This window comes from Oncorhynchus keta, chromosome 35 (genome assembly GCF_023373465.1).
Source record: "Oncorhynchus keta strain PuntledgeMale-10-30-2019 chromosome 35, Oket_V2, whole genome shotgun sequence".
In the NCBI taxonomy this organism is placed as follows: domain Eukaryota; kingdom Metazoa; phylum Chordata; class Actinopteri; order Salmoniformes; family Salmonidae; genus Oncorhynchus; species Oncorhynchus keta.
Genome location: NC_068455.1, coordinates 62251896 through 62271473, shown reverse-complemented (window position 1 = coordinate 62271473; position 19578 = coordinate 62251896). Strand labels below are relative to the sequence as shown.

Below are 19578 nucleotides of genomic sequence, written 5' to 3'. Positions count from 1 at the left end.
TTCCCCTTCAAGCTAACACCTCAGATGTTACCTCAAACACCTCAAGTGTTTGCAACAAAACTGGCCGACAGAGAGTAGTTCTGCATTTCCTTTTTCAGGTGCATGTCTTCCGTTTAAAATAATAGTTGCTTGAGGATATATAGCATTCTATAAAGTGCTGTTACTGTAACAATGGAAAAACAGCCTAGATGCAGCATTTTTCCAACAGTGCCCTCCTTCAAAAGCATTGGGTGCATGAGGCCTGTGGTAAGTTTTAGTCTAAGCAATGTCAAAACCAGTATCTTCCCCAACAATGTTTATTGTGGATGTATTTTTATAAAATGGCAGGAATATGATTCATAGCCATACCACATATCTGATGTTTAGAACACAATGGCCCAAGGCAGCCAAGCCACCGCACGTGTCCTTTTAAACGCTATCATTTCCATGTGTCAGGAGTATGCTAACATGAGTCCCCCATTGAACCTTCACTGAGAAAAACAATATAGCTCAAATCCATAGAGGGAGAGTGCTAAAAGAGAGAAAATGAATCCTAAATCCCCCAGTTGTATTTATGAAAAGTTGAAGCCACAGAGCATTTACAAATTCAAGGAGGTGTCACTCGAATCCCCGTTTATCCTGCAGCCCTCATTGAGTTCTCAGTATATTCATTTTGGTTCAATTTTACCGTCGGCAGCAATACACAAGGAAGCCGAGACGTGCTGATTAGAAAAGCATGGGCATCTCACTTAGGAAATTTGGGATGAAACAGCTTGAAATCACAGCTAAGTAGTCAATGGGCAGAAAGAGAGGTCTTGGGCTGTATCGTATTAATGGCTTGATAAGTAGACCCATGGCACAAGGCAATCTCTCAGAGTCATTGGGGGAACTCTATGATGTTTCGCTCTTTATTCTCTGCATGATCTGTCATTTCTCAGCTGTGTTTCCAAGGGAGGCTAGAGCATGGAATGGTGTTACAAAAATAGAACATTCATTTCATTGTGGACTCAGAAACCACAGAGGTTACCAAGACAGTGACCTTACTAGATGTAATGGGAACTTTAATGGATACTGTAACTTCAGAAGGAATGCCCCCAAAAGAACCTCCTCAGATTTTTGTTGTTTCAGAGTTCATAACATCCAAGCACCCTACTTTGTCACTGAAAATGAGTCTGGGACAAAAACTAATGTTACTTTGACCTTAAGTAATAGCTCTGTAATTTACTGTACTTTCACAACACAGCATGACTGGTTACTACAATACATTTGCCATGTGTTGGGGGCTATATCTTAATGTTGTTTCAGAATGTGTAGTTGATTCTGTTGATGCCATTGAAGTCATACAGTTTATTCGGAAAGTATTTAGACCCCTTGACGTCTTACATTTTGATAAGTGGACAGCCTTATTCTAAAATGGATTAAATAAAAACAATCCTCAATAATCTACACACAGTACCACATAATGACAAAGCAAAAAGTGTTTTTTAGAAATGTGTATAAATTTATGACATAAAATAAACTGAAATATCACATTCAAATAAGTATTCAGACCCTTTACTCAGTACTTTGTTGAAGCACCTGTGGCAGTGATTACAGCCTCGAGTTTTCTTGGGTATGATGCCACAAGCTTGGCACACCTGTATTTGGGGAGTTTCTCCCATTCATCTCTGCAGATCCTCTCAAGCACTGTCAGGTTGGATGGGGAGTGTCGCTAACACAGCTATTTTCATGTCTCTCCAGAGATCAATTGGGTTCAAGTCTGGGCTCTGGCTGGCCACTCAAGGACATTCAGAAACTTGTCCTGAAGCCACTCCTGCGTTGTCCTGGCTGTGTGCTTAGGGTTGTTGTCCTGTTGGAAGGGGAACCTTCGCCTCAGTCTGAACACTCGGGAGCAGGTTTTATCAAGGGTCTTTCTGTACTTTGCTCCGTTCATCTTTCCCTCGACCCTGACTAGTCTCCCAGTCCCTGTCATTGTAAAACATTCCAACAGCATGATGCTGGCACCATCATCATGGAGAGTCTTCATACCCAGGAAGACTCGAGGCCGTAATTGCAAAATGTTTGCTTTGTCTTTATGGGATATTATGTGTAGATTGATGAGGAAAAGAAACAATTTAATCCATTTTAGAATAAGGTTTTAACGTAACAAAATATGTAAAAGGTCACGGGGTCCGAATACTTTCCAAATGCACTTTATATTGCACTGGTTCCACCAGCCATCAGTATTATCAGGACTTTGTGTTCTTATGTATTCCTGTGGGTCTTTATTGTCCCTGTAGCTATGTGCCCAATGCTGGTGACAAATCCAATTTTCCCTCTGGGGATAAATTACTTTTATTCAATTAAATTATTCTATGTTTAAAACACACTACCAACCACTTTGTTTTCCAGAAAAATATCCACGTTGCAAAAGTAATATTTCTAAGCTACTGTAATGTGCACCTGGACCCTTGTAAGACAAGAAGATAGCACCAGTTACTTTGTGTACAATGCTCCCTATAACCTCACTATATTGTGCTCTGTGTTCCCTTAAAAATATATATTATGTCTCAACACAACTAAATCACCCACTACCACTCAATGCTGTCTCGATAAACCCAGACTACATTTTTTGTATTTCTAAAGTCCCTTTCTTTATGTATTTGTTATCACTACTTTTCTTCAACCTCAAGCTCTCAGTGTGTGAAAGGGTATTTTTCCCCTCTCCATTTTGCTCAGGGGGGCCAGATGACTTTTTTTTGCCATATCTTGTCTGGCATTTTCTTCGATGACTGAAAATGCCTCCAAGCTTAAGTTGTTCAAATGGCTTTTTTTTCCCCTCCATGAACTTCTTGCCTCATCACTTATTCATTGCTTTTGCTGTCCCACAAATTTTCTCTCAAAGATAAACTGAGAAGGGAAGTGGACTCTTTTGTCGCCTCTACAGGAAGTAAGGTTTCAATGAAATCCAGCAAATATCAATGCTAAATAAATCTAATTGTTTCTACTTTACAACGGTTAGTGGAGACCAAGAGAGGAGGAGCATAGAGAACAAAATTAAATGAAAGAGGTTGTACAGACATTTGGCCTCTGGTGCTCTTGAGCCAAAAGGGGTCCCGTAAATGGACAGATATTGGCCAGAGATGACCTAATTTGACTAAAAGGTATATAACTCCCCACGCCCATGAGCAAAAGCATTTTGTTAGCCAAAAACAAAGGATTGTGTGGTTTCTTGCATTAAGTGACTGAACATCACAAAAGCATCTTTAATGAAGCGCAAAGCTCAGCTTCTCAGGCTTAGGAAAAATCTCCCTCACCTTGGGTTTTAATCAAACCTACTTTGCCCCCACAGCCATCCAGACCATTATATCATCATGCCAACGTAATATATACGTTTCTAATTTTGTCAGAAAATCATTGCCATTGCAAGTTAAAGCGTAACGTTAGATAGCTAGCTAACGTTAGCTGGCTGGCTGGCTCGCTAGAACATTAGGTGTATGATCTGTGTAGTAATATCTCAGAAAGTGATTTGCATTGCTAGTTATAGCCTAATGTTAGCTAGTTAACTAACATTGGAACCTAGTTGGCTAGCTTTAGCTAGCTAGGACAATCTGTTTTATATTGCTTGTACTCTATGGATTGGGATTATGGTTCATTGTTTAGCTAGCTGCATGTCTAAACAAAAGACTCCAAGTTAAAGCGTACTGTTAGCTAGCTAATGTTAGCTGGCTGGCTCATTAGCTAATATTCTTGAGACTAACATATTTCAAAGGTGCAATAAACCAAGCAGGTTAAAATGGTGAGTGCCTTTGACAGTTTTGACCTCAGGAGGCTCTGTTTGGTGCCAGATTGAAAAAGTAAACTCATAAATGGGAGTCAATGAGGTACAAGACACAAGATTCAGGAAGGAAAGTACTCCGGAGAGTGCAATCTAGAACATAAACCCAAATGGTTGCCAAATCCACACACTCATGGCAAAATCTATAGATATAGTGCTGTCAGTATAGTGCTGTCAGGTCCATCATTATTGGCACCATTGGAATAAAAGAGTGAAATAAATAATACACACACTGAGTTATAAAGTATGCACATTATTTGTTTTACTACTATATTATTTTAAACAAATACAATTAAAACCAAATAGATTTTGTTACACAAGTAATATTTTTTTCTCTCAAAAAGATAGGGGTCAAAATTATAGGCAACACTCTTTTCAATACCTGTCAATATCTCACCTTACGAGGATAATGGCGCTAAGCATTTTTCTAAAATGTTTCATGACATTGAAGAACACGTTGGGATCTCAGAACATTCTTAGACCATTCCTACATATATCATCTTTCCAGATCCTTGATACCCTTCGTCTGCACTTATGGGATGCCCTCTTCCATTGAAAACCATTCGGTTCAAGTCCAGAGACCAATATGGCCTTTGCAAAATGTTGTTCTTTGTGGATTTTGATGTACTTGGGGTTATTGTCTTGCTACAATATCCACTTGTGGCCACGTTTCAGCCTCCTGGCAGAGGCAACCAGGATTTAGGTTAAAAAGTCCTGGTACTGGGCAAAATACAGGATCAAAATAACCAAATAACATGAAAGATCCACCACCATATTTTACAGTAGGTATGGGGTTCTTTTCTGCGTTTGATTCCTCTTTTCGATGCCAAACCCACCACTGGTGCTCATGTGATCTGACCATACGGTACTAATCGCGGTACTAATCGGCAATACTCTAAGCGTTTACATTTGTTGGATGACATACAAAAGAGCTATTTGGCAGTAGCGAACATAGATTTCAAACGATTAAGAGCCACAAAGAGAAAAGGTCAATTAAGAAGCAAGTAAAATACACAATTACATCTTAATGTCACAATGAAGTAAACAGCACAATCAAGTTACATTTACATAATTGAGTGGTAGACCTAATTCGATTTGACTTACATTGGTGAGCACTTTCCTTGGATCCAGGTTTTGTAGGAAAACGTCTCTGGTTTGTCTCAACTGCTGCGCTGTGAGGGAGCAGCTGACTTTCTGAAAGGCCTCCTTGTCAAAGGCGCTGGTGAATTCCACGTATCTATCAAGAGCTGTTCCACTGCAAAGGGTGATCCTCAGATCGTCTTGCCTTGAAATGCCCATCATCTGGTGAAAGGACAGGATGAGCGTCAGAAGTGTTAGACGTAAAATAGAAACTCATCTGATTCAGCTTTCTTACCTGGACTTTCACGTGTGTACTTTACACACACACAAGCACACACACACCAAGCACACACAAGCACACACACACCAAGCAGCCTTGTCAGCGAGGAACGTATAGCCTGGCACAAATAATAGTTTTCCTCTTCCTCGTTTGACATCAGTTGGAACATGGCAAGGTATCGATGTGGAACATCTGAAGGGGCCACTCACAGATCACACTTATTGCTACAACAGCTGCATTTCACACGAACACAAACATGCCAGGTAGAGCAGTGTTTCTCAATCAACTCCTGGGGTACCCCCAATGTGTGACATTTGTGGTTTAGCTCAGCGCTAACACATCCGATTTCATTATTCAAGCGCTTGGGGATTGGTTGATTAGTTGAACCAAGTGTGTTAATGCTAGGCTATAACAAAGATGTGGACCCCTAAGAATCGTTGTGTTTGTTAAAGATGCACTACGCAGAAATCCCCTCCGGCATTTCCTGGTTACTAACATTCAAATAGTTCACCTAATTTCAGTTTATTGTACCATCTAAACAGTTGTGAAATATATTTTCCATAACCACAAATATTGTATTTTCTGTTGTTTGAAGATGGTGTACAAAACCGAAAGCAAAAGACACAAAAACAAACCTTAAGAACAGGAAGCATAGAAATAGTGCACATAAAAGATATCTACGGTTTCTTAGACTTGCTTTCAATGACAGATCTATAATGTGCATTTGTTCAGGTCACCCAAAACGTTATATCTTGTTGTTTCCAGACCACTCTGCAGTACTATGCTGTGAAAAAAGTTATGCTGACTCACCTCATTCAGGCGAATATTTGAGGTAATCAGACCGTCGGCTACCGTCGATGGCATGGACAAGTTTTCCCTCAGATATGTGGTGAACATTTCATTGTCATTCAGGATACTTCTCAGAGGAATGGGCTGACCTTAAACATGAAGAGCGAGAACAAGTAGTGTGCTTTCACTCGGGCAGAATTCGAATGGATCGGGGAAGAAAACTATTTTTGAGGGAGTTGTATCAGTTTGTTTTTGATAGACAGGCATGTAAAACAGTATACTCCATAGGTGTGGCGAACATCAAAGATGGGTTTGGAAAATGTGATGTTCCTTATTCATTTGATATTGACAGCATCCTATTGATATATTTAAGTGTAGCATTTCCCACAATGCTTTGCTTTGCTTTTTTTGTTTAACATCACTTTGAGAGGCATTTGGTTGTAATCAGAGTTGAAATTGTATTTTATTCCACAGGTGAATGTTGCAATAAAACGCGGATAAGAGCGAGGGAGGGTCACCAGAGGAATTGTTTTAGTGGGAGCTGGCATATCGTTGCTAAACATGCATCAGTCAGTTAAGCAGTCATTTTGTACTGATTAGATGCCCACTGATAGTCTTGGTCGAAATGACAACATCAAAACCAATCGACTGTTTAATGTAATCCTCCCCGCTTAGACTGGTGAGAATGTCTGGGTGCAGATCACAAGCCAAAGACAGCCCATTACTACTTCACTCCACAATGTTTATCTCTTAGGCTACATGGTTCGTTGAGTATTCTTAAGAAATCTCCTTTTGAAACAAACTCATGAGCAGCGATATTGGAGAATATGCAGAGAACATTTTGATTTAAGCCACATACATGGCATTGTAATATGGTAGAAAATAAATGATAGTATGTACGTTTAATTCATGCTTATAAGGAATTCAAGGTAGAGATACTTATCCTGTCCTTATACTCTTACTAAAACTACTACTACCTCTGTCATTATCATTTTCAACACCATCAATAAGGTAGGACAACATGACACTTGTACAGGTCGAAACAAAAACATGCTCTGGGCTCTGTCTGAACTTGGTTACCGGGCGAGATTGGAGTCCCCACCCCAACACTTTTCAACATCTCCGGTGAGAAGCACAACACAATCACCTTTGCCATTTATATCCCTTTGATATCCCTCTGACTCTCCCTTGTGTTGTTTGACCTTTCGCCATGTCGCCTCAGACAGCGTATCCCATTAATTAAGCCGTGCCTTAGATCTCTGATGGATTTAATCTTGTATATGACGAGCCTGTGACCCCAAAATGCAAATACGGTTTTGGGTGCGATGTTTGTGTGAGCCTCAACAATGGCTGGGCCCACTTTTCCCTATTTGCAAATTAGGTGCCTTGTGAAAATCTGAATATCATCAGGCTAAATGAGCCTAATGCAAAGTAGCAACTTATGAAGATAAACGATCTGCCACTCCACACGGCAAATTAGATCATAAATAATCAGTTGTCATTGTTTTTCCGAGTGATCTCAGAGAATAACAAATCCTCCAAACTGTCACCCTTGTGAATGGGCTACTCTAGTTGATAAAGGACCGTGGTCAAATCTATGGCAAAGTGATTGTCAGTCTGGTAAAGTATTATACTGTTCCAATTACTGCTGAGCCATTAGTCAGTGGCTGTAAAAGCTTTATTATTCATGAGATATTCAAGGTTTGGCGTAGAACTTAGTTCATTAATATGGTCCTCAGTGTATTGAACAGTGAGTACAGGATCAGTTAGGTTGGTGTGCTAAAGTAGATCATCAATGCAATGGGCTCAGGATTTTCTAGGGCCCTAAAAAAAACTCTAATGAACAATTTGAAAACGGTTAAAACTCTGTACCTTTTTCATGGTTCATGGTTAAAACCCACTGGTCCACATCATCGGAAAGCGTCTGGATCTTGGTTATGATGGATCTGTTCGCCAGAAGTGACTGTAACTCGATCAACATCCCAGCAATTCTGGTTGGACAGAGGAAGAATATAAAAAGTCTTAGACTTTTGCATGGCTAAATGAAAGATAGCTAATAGGCCTACTTCAAATGTGAAATGTAACTCACTTTCTAAAGGAACATCAACGGCTAACTGACTACCAAAACCTGTCATTATCAAGGTGAAATAATGTAACTCAAACTAGGATCATTTACAGTATATTTGGAAATTGTCACTGTCGGTAAATGGCTTGAAAACAGTTGTCCCTCTACATACATGGAATTGTTGAAGTTGTTGACTTGTCCCGGTGCTTCTCCCGGCGTGGAATGGTTGACACATGGGTTGTCTATGTTACACATCATGCCTTGAAGCCAAGGCAGCACACCGGCGGAAGGCATGGCTTTATTTGGATAATGACCTTGAACACCAAAAAATAAGCTATCATTTCCATCCATACACCTAAAGGTCCTCATCCTCCACCATCTTTCTGCAGTGTCCTCAGATGATGGCTTCAATTAGGGAATTGCCAAGTGTGTGTGTTCATGTTCTGTGTCAGCTGACATGTGTGTCAGTGTCAGCTGACTCGGCGGCCATCTTGCGTACTCCCTTATCCACTTTAAGAGGGTTTTGACGAGATGGTATACAGCTATGGTCAGAAGTGACTTTTCGTAGCCAGTTAGGAGAACTTTCGCAGCAAGTTAGGATAATTAACGTAACAGGTTAGGAGAAGGGTTAGGCTTATCTAAAATGCAAAAATTATCCCAGACACAACTCAAATATCTATATTTTGATGTCACTTTGACATAAGCTGCACTTTGACATAAGCCCATCTAGCCATTACCCTTGGATTTGACATGTCAGGTGAACTCACAACAAGTACGGTGTACATTTTAGGACACCCATTCTCCACCTGACCAAATGTCCCTACTTCCTACTCATACTTTATGTCAAAGGGAGTAGGGGTGTCCGGAAATGTACATTATACTAATGAGAGTTTGTAGGAAGAGTGATACTGAACAGTGTGTCATAGTCGTAGGTATGACATTTGCTGGGCCACGGTGACATTGCTACTTTTATTAGGTGACAAAGTTACAGCAGCAATTGGAGAAAGGAAGGGACACGCTTGCATTTCACGATTAGAAACATTGTAATTGTAGTGCAATCAATTTCATTTTGGGGGAATTGATATAGTGTCACATTTGGCATGTGATTTGTGAGCCTATAGTTTATTTGTAAAGCATCTATTTAAATTGTAAATACTTTATACAGTTTGCTTAAACTGGGACCATTCTACTTACATTCGCCCTGGTAAATGGGTTGGGTGGTTGATCTCACCCAGACCAGGATGAAGAACAGAAAGAGAGGCCACAACAGCTCCACCACCAGACGCACCTGAATTGAAGATGAAGTAGACAAATTACCTCATGTTAAATCATATTATATCATAGTACAGTATATTACCTCATGAATCCCATACTAGTCTCTGTGTTTGTGTTGCTAATGCTTGTGTTCTAGCCCTAAATGATAGGGGTCGACACTTGTTGCTGAAGTGGAGATGGGGTCACAATGTTTGTCGTCACAATAAAATACCTTGTCTATTCAAATCGGCATGCCAAATGCACAGACTTCTGCAACAAATGCCATATAATCTAATATGAATAACATGTCATGCATGTTAGGTTATGACATTTACTGTCCACAATTTTTTTTTATGCGTACCAGCATTGTTTTGAAACGGTGGTTAAACATAACTATAGCAAACCAACAATTATCAAATGCTTGAATACATTCGCAGAATGGCTGATTATTTTCTTGCCTTTGTTCATCAAGTGCGTATTTTAGACCCACTTTTGCAAAACCATAAATGCAATTGTCATCAATGAGTACAACATTCACTGTAAAGTGTTCTGTTCACACAATATCAACAGGTAGTTTTCAACAGAAGAGAAAAAAAGGTTTGCAAATGTGTTCTCTATTTCCAGCTATCAGTAAGTACTACACAACATTGTATATGGCTTTAACAGTAGAACACCAGGTACAATATCGGGAAAGATCTGAAGAGATGGTAAGATAATGATGTGGAGTTACTCCTAAGTTATCATCTCCAACACTGTGACTTTCCATTATAGAGCTTTGCTTTGGTGTGGACTGTGTCCTATACATTCATATCAGTTGTGGTTCGTCCACTGTATTCCCCTTTCCTTGTTTCTACTGGGGAGTGTGTTTCTGCTTTCCTTCGGAACGTCCAAGCCTGTATACAGTTTTGAATACATGGACTTGGATTGTGATGACACTAATGACTGACAGTGGAAAGGAATTCCACAAATTAACAAGGCACACCTGTTAATTGAAATGCATTCCAGATGACTACCTCATGAAGCTGGTTGAGAGAATGCCAAGAGTGTGCAAAGCTGTCATCGTAGCAAAGGGTGGCTACTTTGAAGAAACTCAAATATGAGTAGGTGTGTCCAAACTTTTGACTGGTACTGTACATAGAAAAATAGTAATAGTAATTTCGAATAATTCTGCACCTTTTGATAGTTGTATTACACATTTTGATCATCATGATTTAGGGACTTCAAAGAAAACAATTTGATAACTAGGATTTTAAAATTACAGAATAACTTTGTTTTGTCAGATTTGACTCAAGATCAAATCCATTCAAATAATACTTTATTGGTCACATACACATATTTAGCAGACATTATTGTGGGTGTAGTGAAATGTTTGTGTTCCTAGCGTCAACAGGGCAGTAGTTTCTAACAATTCACAACAATATACAAACATCTAAAAGTAAAGGAATGGAATTTAGAAACACATAACTATTAGGACGAGCAATGTCGGAGTGGCATTGACTAAAATACTGTAGAATAGAATGCAGTATATACATATGAGATGAGTAAACCAGTATGTAAACATTATTACAGTGACTAGAGTTCCATTATTAAAGTGACCAGAGATTCCATGTGTATGTATATTGTGCAGCAGCCTCTAAGGTGCAGGGTTGAGTAACCGGGTGGTAGCCGGTCTATGTGGGTGGACCATTTCAGGTTGTCAGAGATGTGTACGCCGAGGAACATTTACATTACATTTAAGTCATTTAGCAGACGCTCTTATCCAGAGCGACTTACAAATCTGCTGTTTCACTGATGACATCCATGGAACAGTCACATTCAATAGTCATGGGTAACTTAGGGGGGTACAGGAAGGATTACTTATCCCGCACCTTGTATTCCCCTGTGGGGTTTCAGCATCTCCGGAAGGTGGATTGACTCCGCTGTCCTGTCGTGAGGGAGTTTGTTCCACCTTCACCACCCAACAATTTTGACTGAGTTTGGAGGGGAACTACTTCCTCAGTGGTGTTGAAGGCTGCAGGCCATAGTCATGAACAGCATTCCTTTTTGGGTGTAGGGCCTGATCAGAGCCTGGAGGTGATATGATCCTTAACTTCCTCTCAAAGCATCACAGCTCCGCAGGCAAGCACCATGGTCTTGTAGCGGATGCAGTTCATCTTTGGAAGCCAGTGGAGTACAGGAACAATGGTGACATCTTGGGAAGGTTGAACAGCAGACTGGGATTCTGGATGAGTTGTATTTAATGGCACAGGCAGGGAGCCCAGCCAGCTGGTCAGCGCATGCTGAGGAGACGGTAGATGACAAGTGCCTGGATTAGGACCTAGCCTGTGTGAGGCAGGGTAACACACTCTGTCTTATGTTGGCCATGAACCTACAGAGCCCACAGATGTTAGTTGAGAACGACAGGGTGTTGTCGAGGAACTTGAAGCGTTCCACCTTCTCCATTGCGGTCCCGTCAATGTGGATAGGGGCGTACTCCCTCTGCTGTTTCCTGATGTCCATGATCAGCTCATTCAGTCATGGGTGAACAGGGAGTACAGGAGGGGGCTGAGCCCGCACCCTTGTGGGTCCCCTGTGTTGAGCATCAGCGAAGTGGAGGTGTTGTTTCCTGCCTTCACCACCCAAGCTTAATGATGAGTTTGGAGGGTACTAGGGTGTTGAAGGCTGAGTTATAGTCAATGAACAGCATTCCTTTTTAGGTATTGAAGTTGGGCTAGGGTGTCAAGTAAGGTGGAGGTGATATGATCCTTAACTAGCCTCTCAAAGCATGATGACAGAAGTGAGTGCTATGGGGCGATAGTCATTTATTTCAGTTATCTTTGCTTTCTTGGGTACAGGAACAATGGTAGACATCTTGAAGTAAGTGGGGACAGCAGACTGGGATAGGGAGAGATTGAATATGTCCATAAAAACACTCCAGCCAGCTGGTCAGCGCATGCTGAGGAGGCGGCTAGGGATGCCGTCTGTTCTAGTAGCCTTGTGAGGGTTAACACACTTAAATGTCTTACTCACGTTGGCCATGGAGAACAAGAGCCCACAGTCCTTGGGAGCGGACCGCATCGGTGGTACTGTTATTTTTAAAGCGGGCGAAGGTGTTTAGCTGGTCTGGGAGCAAGACGCCTGTGTTCGGGAGCAAGACGCCGGGGTTCGGGAGCAAGATGCTGGTGTTCGGGAGCAAGACGTCTGTGTTCGGGAGCAAGACGCCGGTGTTCGGGAGCAAGATGCCGGTGTTCGGGAGCAAGACCCCGATGTTCGGGAGCAAGACGCCGGTGTTCGGGAGTAAGACCCCGATGTTCGGGAGCAAGACGCCGGTGTTCAGGAGTAAGACCCCGATGTTCGGGAGCAAGACCCCGATGTTCGGGAGCAAGACCCCGGTGTTCGGGAGCAAGACGCCGGTGTTTGGGAGCAAGACGCCGGTGTTCGGGAGCAAGACGCCGGTGTTCGGGAGCAAGATGCCGGTGTTCAGGAGCAAGACCCCGATGTTTGGGAGCAAGACGCCGGTGTTCAGGAGCAAGACCCGGTGTTCAGGAGCAAGACCCCGTGTTCGGGAGCAAGACGTCTGTGTTCAGGAGCAAGACCCCGATGTTCGGGAGCAAGACGCCGGTGTTCGGGAGCAAGACCCCGATGTTCAGGAGCAAGACGCCGGTGTTCGGGAGCAAGACCCCGATGTTCGGGAGCAAGACGCCGGTGTTCAGGAGTAAGACCCCGATGTTCGGGAGCAAGACCCGGTGTTCAGGAGCAAGACCCCGGTGTTCGGGAGCAAGACGCCGGTGTTCGGGAGCAAGACGCCGGTGTTCGGGAGCAAGACGCCGGTGTTCGGGAGCAAGACGCCGGTGTTCGGGAGCAAGACGCCGGTGTTCGGGAGCAAGACGCCGGTGTTTGGGAGCAAGACGCCGGTGTTCGGGAGCAAGACGCCGGTGTTCGGGAGCAAGATGCCGGTGTTCAGGAGCAAGACCCCGATGTTTGGGAGCAAGACGCCGGTGTTCAGGAGTAAGACCCCGATGTTCGGGAGCAAGACGCCGGTGTTCGGGAGCAAGACGCCGGTGTTCGGGAGCAAGACGCCGGTGTTCGGGAGCAAGACGCCGGTGTTCGGGAGCAAGACGCCAGTGTTTGGGAGCAAGATGCCGGTGCTCAGGAGCAAGACGCCGGTGTTCAGGAGTAAGACCCCGATGTTCGGGAGCAAGACACCGGTGTTCAGGAGTAAGACCCCGATGTTCGGGAGCAAGACGCCGGTGATCGGGAGCAAGACCCCGATGTTCAGGAGCAAGACGCCGGTGTTCGGGAGCAAGACGCCGGTGTTCGGGAGCAAGACCCCGATGTTCGGGAGCAAGACGCCGGTGTTCGGGAGCAAGACCCCGATGTTCAGGAGCAAGACGCCGGTGTTCGGGAGCAAGACGCCGGTGTTCGGGAGCAAGACGCCGGTGTTCGGGAGCAAGACGCCAGTGTTCAGGAGCAAGACCCCGATGTTCGGGAGCAAGACGCCGGTGTTCACGACGTGGCTAGTTGTCCCTTTGTAGTCTATGATTGTCTGTAGACCCTGCCACATACATCTTGTGTCTGAGCCACTGAACTGCGATTCCACTTTGTCTCTGTACTGACGCTTTGCCTGTTTGCGTTAACCTTTATGCAGGAAGTCGTGTTCTTTTGAGGAATGTATTAGCAATTGTGACGGTATACTATCATTTTGTTGAATGTATTTTCGTTTTGAGAAGGCAACTTCATTTTGAAAATGCATTTCCTGTTTTGCAGAAGGCCACAGAGTTACTTGTCTTGAGAACACGCAATTGAGAAAAACTGTAAAGGTCCTGATGATTCCAGGGAATTTGAAACAAAAACTATAGCAACCCATCTATGATTATCAAAAACGCAGCTCTCTCACAGAGCCGTCAGATGTTTCAGTAAATTGCATCACCTCTGCAAAATCACCTGTTATGTACAAATGTGCTTTTTTCAAATCATTGGGTAGGGTTCAGTGACGTGAATGAGAGTTCACTGGAGCGTGTGTGTCTATGCACATCGGCGCCTGTGTGTGTGTGTGTGTGTGTGTGTGTGTGTGTGTGTGTGTGTGTGTGTGTGTGTGTGTGTGTGTGTGTGTGTGTGTGTGTGTGTGTGTGTGTGTGTGTGTGTGTGTGTGTGTGTGTGTGTGTGTGTGTGTGTGTGTGTCAAGGCATAGTCATTGCAGTCAGGTCGGTCGGCTTCTACATCCCTATACCTTTGAGCTTTTACAGAGGATGAGACTGCAAGCTTCACTGAATCCTCCACTCCTCTGCCCGGCCAAAGCTAACTCACCTCATCTCCGCATACGCTGTCTGCATCCCAAATGGCACCATATTCCCTATTTTGGGCTGCCCATTAAGGCTCTGATCAAAAGTAGTGCACTATATAGGGAATAGGCGATCATTTGGGACACAGGCACTGTCCATCCTGCTATAAATGGAACCTAAACCTGAGTGTCTGGACCCATGGGTCCCTTCCCTTCGTTAATATGTCCACTTCACCACCCGCCCGTATCCCTTCTTACCACATCAAAGATCTCAGCCTTTTATTCCAAATAACCCCGGGGAATGAAGAATGGAGAGAAAAAACGATGGACCAAATGGAGGCTTGATGTGTTCTCTTTTAGTTTTTCTCTTAGTCTATCTCTTCATTTGCCCTTTGCAGAGATGGCTCGGAACACTGTGAATACAATTTCACCGTGGCATGGGAGATGGGAGGCTTTTCACCCCTCCTAGCTAATCAGAATTTCAATGGGACTCTTGCCCTATGCTATCTCACTTACATGCATCAACTAGCCACACACTTAAAAAAAGGGTTACAAAAGGGTTCTTCAGCTGTCCCCATAGGATAACCCTTTTTGGTTCCAGGGAGAACCCTTGTTGGTTCCATGTAGATATTCTGTGGAAAGGGTCCTCATGGAACCCAAAAGGGTTCTACTTTGAACCAAAAGGGTTCTACCTGGAATCAGAAAGGGATTTTCAGATTCTAGATAACTCCTTTTTTCCCCCCTAAGAGAACTTGCTAATGTTGAACCAACTCCTATATGCAGCCTGGAAATACTTCGGCCATGGCAACTTGTGTAGCTAAGGGGCAAGGTAGGAGTACCTCCATTCCCCTCTTGACTAGAGTTCACTTTGAGAGGGAAATTCAGAACAACAGTCAAAGTGCTCGAACAGCGGGAGCTGTCTACAGGCTTCGCAGGGAGCCAACTAGGGAGAAAGATATTACAATGCCACATCTCGCCTCAACTCTTCACCTCCCTCCCTCATTTAGGCTTTTACGCGTCCCTCTGCACCTTCTCTCTCTCCCTCCGCCGACCTTGTCTAGCGGCATGTTCATCCCCCGCATCATCTCTAGTGGAGTGACCTAGCTGCTTAGAGAAATCAGAGGCAGCGCTAGCCTGGATCACAATGCGGCTCTCGCAAGAGTCCATAGCCTTAAAAACCACTGCTGCTCTTCTACCGACAGGTCTATCGTTGTCAATCCTCTCAAAGGTGAACAGCTTATGGAGTCTCTATGGCATGTGTCATGCCATTATTATGCCATTCATAATGAGACGGCATTGTGAGACGGTCGTCTGCGGTGGTGTAAAATACTTTAAAGTACCACTTAACTTGTTTTGTGGGGTATCTGTACTTTACTATTTATATATTTGACAACTTTTACTTTTACTTCACTAAATTCATAAAGGAAAGAATGTATTTTTTACTCCATACACTTATAAACAGAACATCCCTCGTCATCCATAGTGCCTCTGATCTGGTGGACTCACTAAACTTGCATGCTTTGTTTGTAAATTATGTCTAAATGCTGATAAATAAAAAACAAGAAAATGGTGCCATCTGATTTGGTTAAAGGTATCTTTACTTTTACTCAAGTCCTCTGCCAATACAGTAGTTGTACAAGTTGTCAAACCACATGTTACTGTATATAGGTGTTTTGTTTGTTGTTACTCAGTGTTGTAGCTTCTCCAGTGATCCACAATCCATCATAAAATAACTTAAATGAGCCACACCATGTGGATTTGGTTGATACAGTACATAATCACTCAGCTATTTCTTGCTCCACAATGTTATACTGGATGTATCCAAAAGTCAAAGCACATTATCAATACGAAACTCCCAGTTTTTGAGGGATGTCTTGGGTCATTTCACATATCTTCCATTTTCATCAGCCTTACACGTGTCCGGGAAATTGTGGTACCACTGAGAATGGGATTTATTATAATGTATTCCAGAGTACCAGAGGAGAGAGCGAGGAGAGAAGGATCATGGGGGCTCTCTCAATACAGGGCTCTCTAGGCATTAGCCATTGGACACGGTGGTCTTTGTGAATGGATAATCTCTCCCTATGAAATTATGTGAAATGTTGAACCATAAAATCAGTTTCATGCCTTTTATAAAATCCCCAAAAATGCTTGGTCAGTGATTAATTGAATTGGTCATTAACCTCTCAAAGACCCTTTCTCCTTGTTTAATTCCCATCCAGTTTCCATAAGTCAATAACCCATGTTTCTTTCCCTTGACATGTTCTAATTCAAAACAGAGCCCCGCTTGTTTTGAGCCCCACATTTTTTGCTAAATGTGTTTGTTTGTTTTTGCCAGTAAACGTGTCACATATCAGTCTCTTTTCCAAGCTTAAAATGATAAACATTCAACATTGGCCTTGCTGTAAATCCAGCATAATTTCTGCCATGCTCAAAACAACTGTTAATGCAGAGCTGGGAAATCAGACTTCAGCGAGTTCAAGACAACTGGGAACTCGGGGAAAAAAATAGCTCCGTCTGGGAAAATAACTTTTGAACGGTCATCCAACTCCGAATTGTTGGGAACTCTGGCCTCTTTCTAAAGCTACAACCTGAAGAACACTGATGTCATCATGATTCAACCTTGTTTTTTTTCCACAGTTCCCAGTTGATTTGAAAGCACCATGAATCCAAAGAATGTCAGACTTTGATGACAAAATTTGCCCACGAAGGACCACTGCGCCACCTTCATGTTCAAGTGAGCACAGCACAACAAGGTGAAAATGTCTTGTATGCTGCTGCATAAATGATGTAATCGGCCAGAGAGATATGTATACTGTGGCTAAGAAAGTAATACTAACTGTATGTTGTGTGGTAAACTGTTAGTAGCCCATGTGCCTCACCTAATCATTTGGTCTATTTACCCCTCTTAATTTCACATACTGTTCTGACTTGGTGGTGCACATGTAGCCTGTAACCTGTTTTAGAGAAATGCAATCATTTAATATTGTAAGAGCTTTCATTGTCTGCTTTTACACCCCTTTAATTTATCCTACGGTTATGACTTGGTGTACAGGGAGAACACTGTAAGAACGGCCCATGATCTGAATTCCATCGCTGTACATTTCAAAGGTGCTGAACAAATAGTTAAACTGACTACGTCCGTCCTAGCTCGCTCATTCATTTCATTTCGAATTTGCAGATTGCCTATTATCCGCTTGTCGTCCCCTTATGCCATAGTTTATACATCTCAATTATCAGTAAAAAAAAAAACATTTGTTTAAGCAAGTCAGCCATATCAGCTATGTTTTTTTAAAGGCAGTAAACTCTGCTGTTGGGACAGCTTTATGTAGGCCCTAGCAGTTTGTGGGCACCATTAGTCACCATTGTAGGACCATTAATGTATTGTGTAGTGGATTTGCTGGCATGCATCCCTCCAAAAATGTTTTAGTTTACCCCCTAAGATCTACATGCTAAAATTCTGTATAGAATATAATCTGTATAGAGTATAAAATCAAAACTTTATTAAAAAGCTGACATGAAAACTTGCCAACGTCTGCTGTTTTATGCTGGAATGAGGTGCAGCCTACTGTGCTTTATCCATAGGGGACCCGGTGTACTGGTGGGTGTTTTTCTCATCACCGTCACTCTGAGAAAGTTTTTAAAAACTATGTGATTGACATTGACTGAAAAAATTGAGGGCCTTATTGTATCTACTGTGTAACAAACAATGGCATCCCTGGAGGCAGTATAGTTTCACTGACAACAAGCTCTGACCTAAGCGTTGCAGTTGTGGCAACATCTCCCTTAAGTCAGTAATGTCTGTGACCGTATCGCTGGTTGGTGACATCACAGAATATGATATGGCCCATACGCAGTTAACTGCAGGGTTTTGTATGTTACTTTTTAAATGTAATCCTTTACACTTACTAGTTACCCGTCCAAAATTTTAATCGGTAACGTAACTCTTGGATTACCCAAACTCAGAACGTGATCTGATTACTTTCAGTTACTTTTGGATAACTATCCCCTTGAGAGGCATTAGAAGAAGACAGAAAGGATCCATCAAATGCATCATCATAGTGGTCTCTGACTTGTGGTCAGACTTGTTCAGGTGGAACAAACTTAAATCTGTGCCTTTTTTCAATTCAGAATTGAATGTCATTGAGAAAACAGAATGGTGTCATAACGTATTTTTTCGCAAATATCCTTTCTGAATTTAAATTTAATCCAAGAAGTAATCAAGTATCTGTAATCTGATTACAATATTGTAGCTGTTGACGTGTTTAAATTTTTTTGTAATCAGATTACATGCAATTAGTTACTCCCCAACCTTGATTAGCTGCTACATTAGGTTTGTGTGAGAGAGAGGTGTGTGTGTGAAGAGAGCGAGGTGAGGAGCTAATGTCTACGATCGGGGACATTGGCCGGAGCAAAGTGATATTGGGAGTTGAACCTTTAATAGCCTGAATAAGAGACTAAGTCCTGAAATTCAGGAACTACAGTGCTTTAGGAATGGGAAAGGGAGAGATTATTATACAGAGTTGCGTCTGTATGTAGGCAGCAGCCTCTCTGTGTTAGGGATTGTTGTTTAACTGTCTGATGACCTTGAGATAGAAGATGTTTTTCAGTCTCTCGGTCTCAGCTTTGATGCACCTGTACTGACCTTATCTCCTGGATGGTAGAGGGGTGAACAGGCAATGGCTCGGGTGGTTGTTGTCTTTGTTGATATTTTTTGCCTTCCTGTGACATGTGAGAGGTTGTTTTCCTGACACCACACTGTGAGTGCCCTCACCTCCTCCCTGTCTCGTTGTTGTTGATAATCAAGCCCAAACTTGATGATTTGGAGTTGGAGGCGTGAATGGCCACGCAGTCATGGGGCAACAGGCAGTACAGGAGGGCGCTGAGAATTGCACCCTTGTGGGGTCCCAGTGTTGAGAATCACTGAAGTGGATATGTTGTTTCCTACCTTCAACACCTGGAGGCAACCTGTCAGAAAGTCCAAGACCCCGTTGCACAGGGCGGGGTTGAGACCCAGGGCCTCAAGCTTAATGATGAGCTTGGAGGGTACTACG

The 19578-nt window shown here is 42.8% G+C and overlaps 1 protein-coding gene across 1 annotated transcript in view; it reads right to left on the bottom strand.

Moving 5' to 3' along the window:
- Positions 1–19578, bottom strand: part of LOC118369152 (phospholipid-transporting ATPase ABCA1-like) — a 240971-nt gene that overhangs the window by 208272 nt on the left and 13121 nt on the right. Inside the window, exons 3-7 of the mRNA XM_052497231.1 lie at positions 9205–9298; positions 8183–8324; positions 7818–7936; positions 5967–6094; positions 4901–5098 (exon numbers count right to left, since the gene is read on the bottom strand). Coding sequence (XP_052353191.1) covers positions 4901–5098; positions 5967–6094; positions 7818–7936; positions 8183–8324; positions 9205–9298 — 681 coding nt within the window. The remainder of the gene's footprint in view (positions 1–4900; positions 5099–5966; positions 6095–7817; positions 7937–8182; positions 8325–9204; positions 9299–19578) is intronic.